The 12,967-nt window shown below is 37.4% G+C and overlaps 1 protein-coding gene across 1 annotated transcript in view; it reads right to left on the reverse strand.

Moving 5' to 3' along the window:
* The window catches only part of LOC135477071 (serine/threonine-protein phosphatase 6 regulatory ankyrin repeat subunit B-like), a 160,192-nt gene that overhangs the window by 11,946 nt on the left and 135,279 nt on the right, over nt 1-12,967 (reverse strand). The window contains exons 41-42 of the mRNA XM_064757224.1: nt 12,831-12,929; nt 10,445-10,543 (exon numbers count right to left, since the gene is read on the reverse strand). Coding sequence (XP_064613294.1) covers nt 10,445-10,543; nt 12,831-12,929 — 198 coding nt within the window. The remainder of the gene's footprint in view (nt 1-10,444; nt 10,544-12,830; nt 12,930-12,967) is intronic.

A 12,967-nucleotide genomic window follows, 5' to 3' on the forward strand; every position in this document is an offset into this window, starting at 1 on the left:
CCAAAACAATGGGCAGGGACGTGGTAGAGGGATCACGGCACAGTGCTACGTCGATGAAGTCTTGAGGCCTGTAGTCGTTCCATTTTTGCTCTTGTTCTACAGTAAGATAATGCACGAGCACATACCGCAAGATTGACACAGACATTTCTAGTGAACAACGGCATCCAAGCGATGGATTGGCCAGCTTTAAGTCCGGATTTAAATCGAACACCTCTGGGATGAAATTGAACGCCGCATTAGCCATCAACTCATGCAGCCAGTTATCTTGCAACAACTGCAACAAAGCGTCGTTGACACTTATAATAATATTCCTCGGAGGTTCATCCGAAGTCTCCTCAACAGCATGGGTAGATGTGCTGCTGTTGTTGACGCTAATGTGGGTGACACTCGTTATTGGCATTAATTTTTATTCGATCAGAAAAATAATTCTCAAGTGGCGTGGCTGCTGAGCAAAATTAAATGAGTTCTCCCATTTCCATTCAATCAGAAGAATCAGCACGATATGAGCTTTTAATTGAGTAAATGTCTTGTCTAAGAGAAACATGTTTTAATAAAGTCAACCGGCTCTTACTCGTTTTCAGTTTATACTATTTCTTCCATTCGCTTTCACTACTGGGTCTTTATCAATTATTAGACCGGGTTATTGGGGCATAATTGACTGTTGGGTCATGAAAAACAGGGGGCGCCACTTGGTTTCTTCAAGCCACCGTCTAAGACTTGAGTCAAGTTGAGGAAGCAAGGTATTTGAGGAATTTGAAAGTTGAGCTTGTTAAAGCGAGGCAAGGTGACATCAATTCATTGAATTTATTTGGTGCTTTTTAACTTTTTTTAACTTTGAGAATGGTACCAAAACTCTTTATTCCTTGGTAATTTCCATCCACTGTGGATTTCACCCCCGAGGATTCTATAGATTATATAGGCTTTTGTGTTAACCGGTGTTACAGTGTTGCCGTCGTGAAGATTTATATTAGGTCAACTCACATCACTAGCTTGCACATACATTATATATAGACTAGCTCATACGTTTTGACTGTTCCCCATAATTTGTTGAAGATATATTTTGCTTCTGCGTACATTGATTTCATATGTAATATCTACATCATAATGCTAAACTGACAACTGATAAGAAAATATTTCAGCAAAACATTCGAATATAATATTTGTGATCTAAGTAAAATAGTAAGCAACAATTAATTACCTACACTAAAACTCCTTACACTAGGCTGTGCCCTTACCATGGTTATATCTTATTGTTTCAGATATATTTTAACCAGATTCAAGAATGAATTTGTCAAGGAGAAAGAGGATGGTGTGTATGGACCAGAGCATGCACTATTCACATACTAAAGACCATAATATATATATATATATATATATATATATATATATATATATATATATATATATATATATATATATATATATATATGTGTGTGTGTGTGTGTGTGTGTGTGTGTGTGTGTTTTAACCTGGGATTATTCTATACACGTCGATTTATCCCAGTTATAACACAGTGACACGTAGATGTATTAAAGATGTATCCCAGTTACAACACAGTGGCACGTAGATGTTTCCCAGATCTATCCCACTTACAACACAGTGGCACGGGGTCAGTGTTGTCAAAAGGGCCAGAGGACTTTACTTAAAACGGGAATCCAGGAATTGCAGGGAACCCAGGAATTGCAGGGAACCCAGGAATCGCTCCGACTCCCAGAAAAGAAAAGCTACAAGAAGGATTTTCAAAGTGATCAAACATTGTCACAGTAGAATGTTATGAGCATGAAATGCCAATTACTTTACTTTAACATGCATTAAAACCTTGACTCGGAGCAACTGCTTTGTGGTACTAGACTTTGACTAGATCCTGGTGGCTTCTTAATTGCAAATCAAGTGCATCTACGGGAATCCATGTGAAGTTCTAAGCAATATGACGACAATAAATGCCTGGAACCGACTGCACAAAGAGATCGTAAGCCTAAGTTTATTGTAAATCAAGAAGATCAGGATTGTAGCTTAACTTAGATGTGATAACCTTTTGGACGAAGGGATTGTAAGCTACAATTACGTAACTTAAAACTAAAAATAAGGCAAATGTACCCTGTTGTAAATATATTACCACGGCCAAAAACAAAATTGGCATTAAGTACAATTACTTGCCGTAGGCTGAATATTACTTAGTACCCTTTGACACAGTTTGCAAAAGTCCTGCTTCAAACTAGCAACTCCTTACGGGATTAAAAATATGTGGTCTCCCCATTCCTTCGTGCAATCGGCGTTATTTATTTGTACAATAAAATTTCAACTCAGGACCAAACCTGATAATGGTTTTAGCCAGTTCGTCATGTCAAAATGAGGCCATACTATGGACTGTAAAGATATATAAAATTTTTAATCGACCAACATGTACATAATCAAGACTCTAAACACTTTGCATACAAAAAGAAAATAATAATAAAACTAATGTCTCATACAAATATTGACGATTATATTAAATCACACAGAATCTCCTGGAATTGTTCACCAACAAATCTCCCTGCTGTATGAGGGGTTTTTAGCTGGTTAATAATTCCATGAAACTATGGGTGATTTACGGTATCACTTACTGATATATCAGTACTGTCTTCACTATGTAAAAGTGTCATTTGACTGAGTTAGCTATCATTTCGCTATTACGATTTTGTAATTTGAGACCATGGCACCATAATGTTGAACTAAGGAAATATGTTTATACAGAATAAAATTACATTAGCAAGAAACCATTCATACCATAAATGCATCTCATGTCAGTACATGTGCATTAACTACTTGTTAAGTATTTATATGGTCACTATTAGGTTTGAGCCACTGACCCAAAGGTAATGTATACGATGGGGTTTCAGTTTGACTATATGTATATATCACCACCATTTAGCCCGACACTGTAGCTCACAATAACAGTTCCCGCGTCTATGGTGTTTTTTTTATCAATAATATTATTCTTCCTCTTGGTGTATTTGGTATATGCTATGTATAGACTAAATCTACATAATTTCAAATGCTGTTGTATATTATTGTAGATGTTAGACATGGACGATAAAGAAGTTGAAATGTTAGCCAGACATCTTGGCCATGACGTGGTGGTACAAAACAGCCCGTTTAGCTTCAGAGTTATCCTAGGTAATTAGATCTCACCTTGACTTTAAGAAATTACAAAGATATACAGAATACATTATGAGGAATATTAAATCTCATGATTATAATTCATTGGTTAGATTTTCAACTGTGTCAGACAGCTCTATGTGTTGGTTGGCAGGTCACATTTGACAATGTATCTTTCAACATTGGACATTAAATATCGAGGATCCTAAGAGCAAGACGAGATTTACGTTTTGCAGGATGCCGTTGCTATTGTGAATTTGCGCCTGCCAATGCATACGGTAAAAAATAAATCAATTACCGCTATATAAAGCAGAGTTTAAGAATTTTTATTTAGATTTGTTTCAAACAATTCATCAGGTAAATTTGAATAAATGAATAACCATTTCTATACATACACTATGTTATCGAAATAAACATATGCATATTACCGACGTTGCTCTGTATTTTGTCATATGGTTCTCTTGTTTCCTGATGTTAACAATGTTGATAGCCTGCGCAGTATATCGTTTTGTTTGATGAGATTAGCAGGTTACAGGCTGGGCTTGAATTTTAACCAACAACTTTTAAGTATAAAAGGGATCTAAAAGCATCAGAGTATTATAAAACATATTCACACATTGTTTAACTTTTCTCTAAAATATTCAGTTCAAAAAAAGGGTTTGAAAATTGTTAGCCACATTGATAACACTCCAATATTATGATTTAATTTTATTACTCTTTTCTTGTTAGTCATTTTACTCTTTCTTTAGATTTGCCTGGAATTGAAGATTTGGGACTATCAGGGTCAGCATGTACATGTGATACGGGTATGTATATCAGTCTGACAGCCATGTCAGGCCAGCCCTCAGTTCATTTAAAAATAAGAATTGACTACTTTTAGTCCACTATAACTGTGTTTTTTTCTATGTTTTCAACATGAACAATATGTAAAGTATATTTGAATTCACTCAGGATCATACAGAAAATGAGACATCATAGATCATAGTTTAGTTTCATTGCTCTTTTTTGTGCGACACCTGTCTTGATTTTGTTTTAGACTTGCCTGGAAATGAATCAGGGTTATCAACATCTAGATGTGATACAGGTGTGTATATCTATGTATTAGATCACATCTACATGTAACACAGGTGTGATATCTGTGTATTAGATCACATCTACATGTGACACAGGTGTGCATATCTCTGTATTAGGTCATATCTACATGTAACACAGGTGTGATATCTGTGTACTGGATCACATCTACATGTGACATAGGTGAGTATACGTGTGCATTAGGTCACATTTACGTGTGATACAGGTGTGTATATCTGTGTATTAGGTCACATCTACATGTGATACAGGTGTGGATATCTGTGTATTAGGTCACATCTACATGTGACACAGGTGTGCATATTTATGTATTAAGTCACATCTACATGTAACACAGGTGTGTATATCTGTTTATTAAGTCACATCTACATGTGACACAGGTGTGAATATCTGTGTATTAAGTCACATCTACATGTAACACAGGTGAATATATCTGTGTATTAGGTCACATCTACATATGATACAGGTGTGTATATCTGTGAATTAGGTCATATCTACATGTAACACAGGTGTGATATCTGTGTACTGGATCTCATCTACATGTGACATAGGTGAGTATACGTGTGCATTAGGTCATATCTACATGTGACACAGGTGTGCATATCTGTGTATTAGATCACATCTGCATGTGACACAGGTGTGCATATCTGTGTATTAGGTCACATTTACGTGTGATACAGGTGTGTATATCTGTGTAATAGGTCACATCTACATGTAACACAGGTGTGATATCTCTGTATTAGGTCATATCTACATGTAACACAGGTGTGAATATCTGTCTATTAAGTCACACCTACATGTAACACAAGTGTGTATATCTGTGGATTAAGTCACATCTACATGTAACACAAGTGTGTATATCTGTGGATTGAGTCACATCTACATGTAACACAAGTGTGTATATCTGTGGATTAAGTCACATCTACATGTGACACAGGTGTGAATATCTGTGTATTAAGTCATATCTACATGTAACACAAGTGTTTATATCTGTGTATTAAGTCACATCTACATGTGACACAGGTGTGAATATCTGTGTACTAGATCACATCTACATCTGACACGGGCGTGCATTTCTGTGTACTAGATCACATCTTCATGTGACACAGGTGTGCATTTCTGTGTACTAGATCACATCTTCATGTGACACAGGTGTGCATTTCTGTGCATTAAGTCACATCTACATGTGACATAGGTGTGTATATCTGTGGATTAAGTCACATCTACGTGACACAAAAGTGTGTATATCTGTGTATTAAGTCACATCTACATGTGACACAGGTGTGAATATCTGTGTACTAGATCACATCTACATCTGACACGGGCGTGCATTTCTGTGTACTAGATCACATCTTCATGTGACACAGGTGTGCATATCTGTGTATTAGGTCACATCTACATGTGACACAGGTGTGCATATCTGTGTATTCGGTCAAATCTACATGTGACACAGGTGAGAATATTTGTGTATTAGGTCACATCTACATGTGACACAGGTGTGCATATCTGTGTATTCGGTCATATCTACATGTGACACACGTATGCATATAATAACACGAGGAGTACCATCGTTGACTCGCTGTGTGCATTTTAAATATCGTAAATTACGAACTTCACGACTTTAGAATGAATGTTAACCGAAATGTTAGGGGTAGTACTTAAAAGTACTGCCTGTATTGACCTGAGGTTTTACCTGCATAAACAGCTAAATGACGAGTGGGGGTGTGGGGGGAGGGGGGTTGGGGGCTGTCCATCACCTATGCTCAGTACTTTATTATGTGTGGAGCTGAAGTGTTGCATTCACTACGGTAGCCTTGCTACCAAATCTTAAGTTGTGTTACGTATGGAAATCATATATGGGCTATGAGCTTACAACTTGATTTTAATGTTATGCCTATAATATCAACTGTTTTCACCGAAGCATTTAAAACCAATGACATCTTCTCTCTCATATGTTACGTTGTTTAATAATTATAATTTATTGATTATTTTTTTAAACATCCCTTTGAGAACTGACGTTTAAGGTTGTTTTGGAAATGAGCTTACAATGATAGACTTGGAATGTTTTCAGATGGTTCACAAGTGATGTTGTGAACATATCTTCGGAAAAGTGTAGAATGCATTGTTAATAGTAATTTACACGCTCAGACATCCTGTATTTTAAACACTTTTTAGTTTCATTGAGAAGTCAAGAGTAGTGGAATACAGACACACATTTCTCATGGATGGCACTCTGTTGGTTCCATCTTTCCATAGCATGTTTTCAGTCTACATTCTGAGATTTGTAACATGTTTTTGGAGACGGGCCTCGGGACGCACACTGTGACTTTGCTGTTTATTAGAAATTGTCATCCATAAGAAATGGGTTTCTTCCACCATTGAGCACCCCTGAGGCGTGGCAGCGTATGGTTTTAATCTATTTTTACTCTTTTTTTTTTCGAAAATACGTATCTTCCTGAGAGATTCTCATTTGGTTATTTCATATGTGTGACAAACAGGTCTTTTTTATGCATGTCACTGAAGGTCAAATTCCCAGAAAGATCATGTTATGTTATGACTTGTAATGAAAATTGATCCAAAGGTACATGTCGACTATGCAAAAGCTCAGACTTTTAGGGGAAAATTGCTTTCTTCAAATCTGTGGGCCCAACGGGTTTATTGTGGGAAATTACTTGAATATGCTTGTGAACACTTTGCAAACTTATGAAAAGGTTGAAGAATAACAGTATTAGCCATTTATGTAGGAAACTTTCACTACACTACTAGCCTGTATTCCTATGCATTGTTTCTGTCTATTTAAAAGATCAATATGCCTTGTGTAATATTTAAAAATAATTTAAGTAAGAAATAAAGTAAATGCAAACAAACAGTCTTCATTTTCGAATGTCTGCAAATTTAAAAGAAAGCAAATAGAGACGTTCTGCTAAATTAAAGGACATGTAGGCAATGTCTTCTGCTAACATCAACAAGTGAAGCGGGCGGAACACATTATTGCAGTGATTAGGGTGATGACGCATATCTGTAGATTACTTCAACCATTTTATTATGTCCCAAACGAAATTTAGTCTTATTCCATATATCCTTTATAACAAGTTTTATCCTTATGTACATATCTATCGCGTACATGGTATTAAACAACATAGATGGTGCTGGTTGCCCAGTGTAACCATCTCTCTGGTAGATAGCTTTTATACAGACCAGTATGTCATGTGTAACATCATAGATGGCGCCTCTTGTAGTATGAGATCTTTACATATTAACGGGAAAGACATAATCGGCCGTTACATTTGAATCACAACCTGTTCAGTTAAGATGTGTAACGCTCGTCATTTTCTAACTGCATCTAATACCGCTTAACCTGGGGCTAGGGGCCGTAAAGGTAGCCATGCTCATTACATCTGCATTGTGGCTTTATGAAAAGTTGAAAGCGCGACTGAGATACCTTTTTTTAAATTGACCTGGAACTCATTCATGGACTACGAATTTGAACTTTGATATGGAATTCATGCCAGGAATATCCACTCTCTGCCCGGCATCAATGAAAACTGATGATCGCTTCTCTCTTGTCTGTTACTGGCTTTATTTCCTATTTGTATAATTTCTTACATACCTTTGCCTTTGGGAGCTAGTGTTAAGCTTTGTTTTGGAAATGGATCTTGAGATTATCGACTTGGGACGCCCTTTACGGACTACGAATGGTATATGAATGTCGGACATGACGCTTATATTTATGGTGGGAGGAAATCGGCGAAAGTCAGAAAGAAACCCGCAATATGCTGGCAGAAATTCCCACATAGGCTATTTGGAAATGAAAAGAATGTAATGTGTGAGCAAATTAGGTTTTAGCTGCTACAGTGAAAGTGGCGTCAGGTGAAAACTAAAAAATTTTGAACATGTTTCCTCACGTAGTTTGACATCTGATCACGTAGTATGTGGTCGTATTGTTTTATCCGATGAAACGGTACACTTTTGTCACAAATTGTAATAAGTGTTAAAAAGCACAATTTCCCCAGAAAACTGTCACAGCTGTGAAGATGGGAATGTTCAAATCATTCAAAAGGGCTATATATGTAAAGCATACGTGTAAAACAGCACAGGCATTCTTTCAAAAACTATCCATAGACTACATTTGTCATGTCCCTGGCATGTCTGCTTTAGTAACTGCATTATGTGTTGAAACAAGTTAGGGGGGGGGGGAGGGGGTTAGGTCACGTGCTACAATTTGGTGGTTTACGTTTTATCATATTAGCTTGTTGTAGTTTTTATTCTATAGGTAAAAAATCTTCAGCTGTTTCTTTTTTGTTATTTGGGGCAAAAGTCGTTACTGTTGTTGTGGTACCTAGCTACTTCGTCCAGAAAAGGGCTGGTTGACTGGGAAGATTCTGTCCAGCTGATCTCAACCTACAGAGTCGTCTGCCGTCTCTTGTGGATTTCTTGGGTTGATTGTCTGGACAATATAACTTGGATAATACGTACATTGCAATGGCACTGGTCCTGCCAGCTCTTTAATCACCCTATAGGTTATATTCGTTGCCTAGCGAACGTTGCAACACGTTTGACGCATGCGCGGGGGCATATTTTACCTTAGCCGCAGGACCAAATCGGCTGGTTTACATGGTAATAATGAGGCAGTCACTGCACAAGTGCAGGCGTTGCCTATCTCTCTGTTATGTTAGTCCCAGTTCAAATACTGTCTCATTATTGGGTGCTTTGTGTTCACAATTTGCTGAATCATCTTGCGATAATCGACATGCAACGTATATTTTTGTTGACGACTGGCTTACAAATACCTATTTTGATGCCTAGATGTTTGGCTGGGTACACGCAAAAACCGGCCAGTCCTAACTACAGGAATAAACAACTACACAATTGAACGACTTTTATATTGTATTCCTTCATACACCACGATTCTGCTTGTGGACTAAACATTCGCAAGGTCTGGTCCCTTTGTGGTGATTTAATGTGATTGTATGTTAAATGTGATGACGAAATAGCATTTTGAGTATTTCTATACCAGTGACGTCTAATAAATTGGTACGACGTTAAACCCCAAGCACTCACACATTCTAATAAATTGCAATTAACATCACTGCAATTCTTTTATCTCATTCTCTTTAAGTCATGTTGTTAGGGGATATGTAAATTTCTAGTAATTATGCATTTACATGAACAGCTACAATAAAACTCTGACTGAGGTAACTGACAAGAGTCCGTATTTTATCGGTTACGTGTTACCAGATGCCAGCTATAACTTTGTCGTCGCGGCTCTGGTTTTACTCTCCATGCCGTACGCCTTTAATTGTATTCAATGAAAATAGTACACAAACCATAACAGAATACCAAGAGAAAGAAGGAAAGCTGAAAAAGATTTCTGTTTCGTCTTTACTACTCTAATCTTTCAAATCGTAGGCATAAGTGAAATAAACCGTAATCCTCGGCATAATTAATCCTCGGCGTAATTCCGATGGATGACGACGTCTGCGTTAGAGATTGACTATCCATCAGTTTTCAGTCTAGATAATAGTATTTTTGAGTAATGGATGCAGGTGCCGTTGTGGAAATTCCTGTGGCAACATTGGGCTGTACACTGACAGCAAATTCCCCTGTTTCGGTGGTTATAAAATGCACCCTTCTTATGCTGTAAATCCACGACTTCCCGAGGGCCAAATCGTTTATAATCTTAAAAAAAGCTAACAAATGTATGCAGAACAGGGAACCATTTCGTGGAGAAATTCGACATACTTGTTGTCATTTTTGTACCTTTTTTTTAACACTGAACTAAATGGTGAAGCTCTAACCGCTGGCGCTGGTAAAAGTTGGGCGTGTATGACTTACATGTAATTCAGCGGGGACTAACGTGTGTTGGCGGAAAATATGCATAAAACCATCTCATAATTATCTAGTGATTTTAGGTGCCATATTACTTTAATTAATGCACCCTTTTTTTACACTCAGTTTAACAAGATATATAGGGGTATATAATTAATCATGAATAAATAATAAATTTGAACAGTAGGTCTTTAAATAATGAGTTTTCAGAAAGTCTTGCACCACACCAGCTGGAAACTCTCTTCAAATAGTCTACAGATATGTTGTAAACAGTGATAGTATGCACTCGAGAAACCCAGATGGGCTGAGAAAAACCTAGTGCCGTGTTCACGTACACGAAAATAAAGCTTGTGTAAGTATTGCTAAAAGATCTACGTCAACCACTTACTGTATTCTGTATGTTGATGTTGGCGCCCTGCTCCAGCAAACTACGAACAAAACACTCGTTACCATGTAATGCCGCCTCATATAAAGGTGTCTTCCCATCCTGTTATGTATGATATAAATGACTGAAATCAGTACACAGCAAATTATTAAAAGCCTCCTGCTAGCCTCGTAGATGTCATACCTCACAGTGGAGTAACATTAAATCAATAATTTCGGCTTAAGGCCACATTGGCAATGTTTCAGCCATATTGTGGCCAGAAAAAGAGGCGGTGATTGATTTCGAAATGATGGTGAAAACATCAAAAATAAAACAATCATGTTTAATAGCAGACGAGAAAAATCAATACACATAAAACTCGAAAACGACGAGGTTTTTAAAATAGTTTCCAGAAACTATAGATCCATATATCTTTCTATCCATATGTATATTAACAAAAAAAAATCAGTAAAATTCATATTTCATGATATAGGTAAATGGCCCTCAGGTGTTTTATCACAGCATCGCCTGCACTGCTATCACACAAATCACATGTACAGTAGACTGTGTGGAGTCTTTGCCGAACACAGCATCGCATCCAGCACACCGTAGAACAATGCCCCTATCTACATTAAAATTGTGAGTTAAACGAGAATGCTCAGCAGGACACCTCGTTAAAACTACGTAGTCTGCGTATCACGTGTATCCGAATTGTAGCCAATGACAGGGTGAATAGCGTGCAGTTTATTACGTACATTCACCCCGCCCAAGTCGACGAATATATTTAAGAATGTTCCACCAAAAATGAATAATAAATATTGTTATTTTCCATAAAGGTTTATTTAGGGCAGATTTTGCCTTCCTGTCTGGGGCTGTGTTTCAATGGATACCAATATGACTCGGTATACAACAGAATATTATATCTTTACTGCTTTTAATTAGTTTGGGGTGTAAGGCTAACATTTTAAAATTTATTATGCTGTATTGCCAAAAGGGAGGAGAGTGAATAACTACATATCATTGCTTTCTGCGTAGGGCAGGAACAAACATGTGATGATGCCAGAAGCACAGCCCTGATCTCAGCAGAGGAGATTGAAGAACATGGAAGAGAAAGAAAAAGAGACAAGCTGTCCTAAGACAGCCGCAGAGGCAACCCTGTATCCATCCTTTGACCCATCAGTATATAAACATTTATGATCCGGGTAATCAGCCTTTATAATCAGCAAAATGTTACTGAATTGTAAAAGGATTTCCATTGGATTCATTGGGTTAGATGAAACATTAATTTGGGTTGTGGAAGAAGCCAGAGAGGAGACAAGATTACAAGTTATTTTTGCAAAAACTAGCGTGTCAAAGTTATTCCGTCAAACGCCTTCACTCCAACTTTCTTACATTTAACAGTAGGTATAATTCTCTCATAAGTAAATATGAATTGAGGGTCCAGAATGTCTGGTGCTCTGCTTTGTGACTGTGTCTCATTCCGCTTAGCCCGCGGTTAGGTGCCGTATCGTCATCATGTTGAATCTGTTCGCTGCTTTGGATATATGAAGAATTTTGAGAGTTTTTGACGTGGAAAATGTAAAACCGGTCTCAGCTGCACATTTGTCTACCTTATAAAGACGAAGGTGCAGCTGACGCTTGATGTTATTCATGTTTTTTCAGCACAGTAGCACATAGAAAATCATAACCATACAAAGAACCCACTGTACCAAATGCCAAAGTTTTGGGCTAAGCTATTTATTTTAATGCTGATCAGTGTTGGTGATAATATACGGCCCTACCTGTACCTTTAATTCACGGTCAGATAAAAATTCAGATATACATAATAATAAGCAGACTGTAAGACCCAGATCTGATAGGTCTTTTAAGGTTCTAAAATTTCGAGCCGTATCCCAGACCATTTCAAGGTCGAAAAATAAAACATATGTTCATTAATAATAAAGGCATCACAAATAAAGGTTTCGAATGGAACATAGTGATCTAAACGACACATCCGGCCAGGTCGAAACTACTGAAATAAACAACCACACAACTGAACAGCTGCATACACCAAGATTTAGCTGGTGGACTAAGGCTAACCATGGTCTCATCTCTCTGCAGTGCTTTAATGTAATCGTATGTCAAATGGGATGACGAAACAGCATTGTGAGAATTTCTAGACCACCACGATTAATAAACTGCAATTAACATCACTGCATTTTCTTACATCATTTTGCTTCAGCCATGGTGCTAGGGGGCGTGTAAATTGTTAGTATTCATGAATTTACATGAACAGTTACAATAAAATTCTGACTGAGGTAAACTGACAAGAGGCCATTTTTCATCGGTTATGTCTGACCAGGTGCCAACTATCACAATGTCATCGTGACTCTGGTTTTACTCTCTATGCTGTACGCCTTTAACCACATACCTTATCCTGTACGTTTATATTCGCACTCTTCTCTACCAGTAGACGTAGAAGATCCATGCTACCACGTGACGCTGCCAGGTGTAAAGCTGTTCTTCCTCTCTGTGTAAACACAATCAGAAATCGGTAAAACTGTACTT

Source organism: Liolophura sinensis, chromosome 10, assembly GCF_032854445.1.
Source record: "Liolophura sinensis isolate JHLJ2023 chromosome 10, CUHK_Ljap_v2, whole genome shotgun sequence".
NCBI classification, from domain to species: domain Eukaryota; kingdom Metazoa; phylum Mollusca; class Polyplacophora; order Chitonida; family Chitonidae; genus Liolophura; species Liolophura sinensis.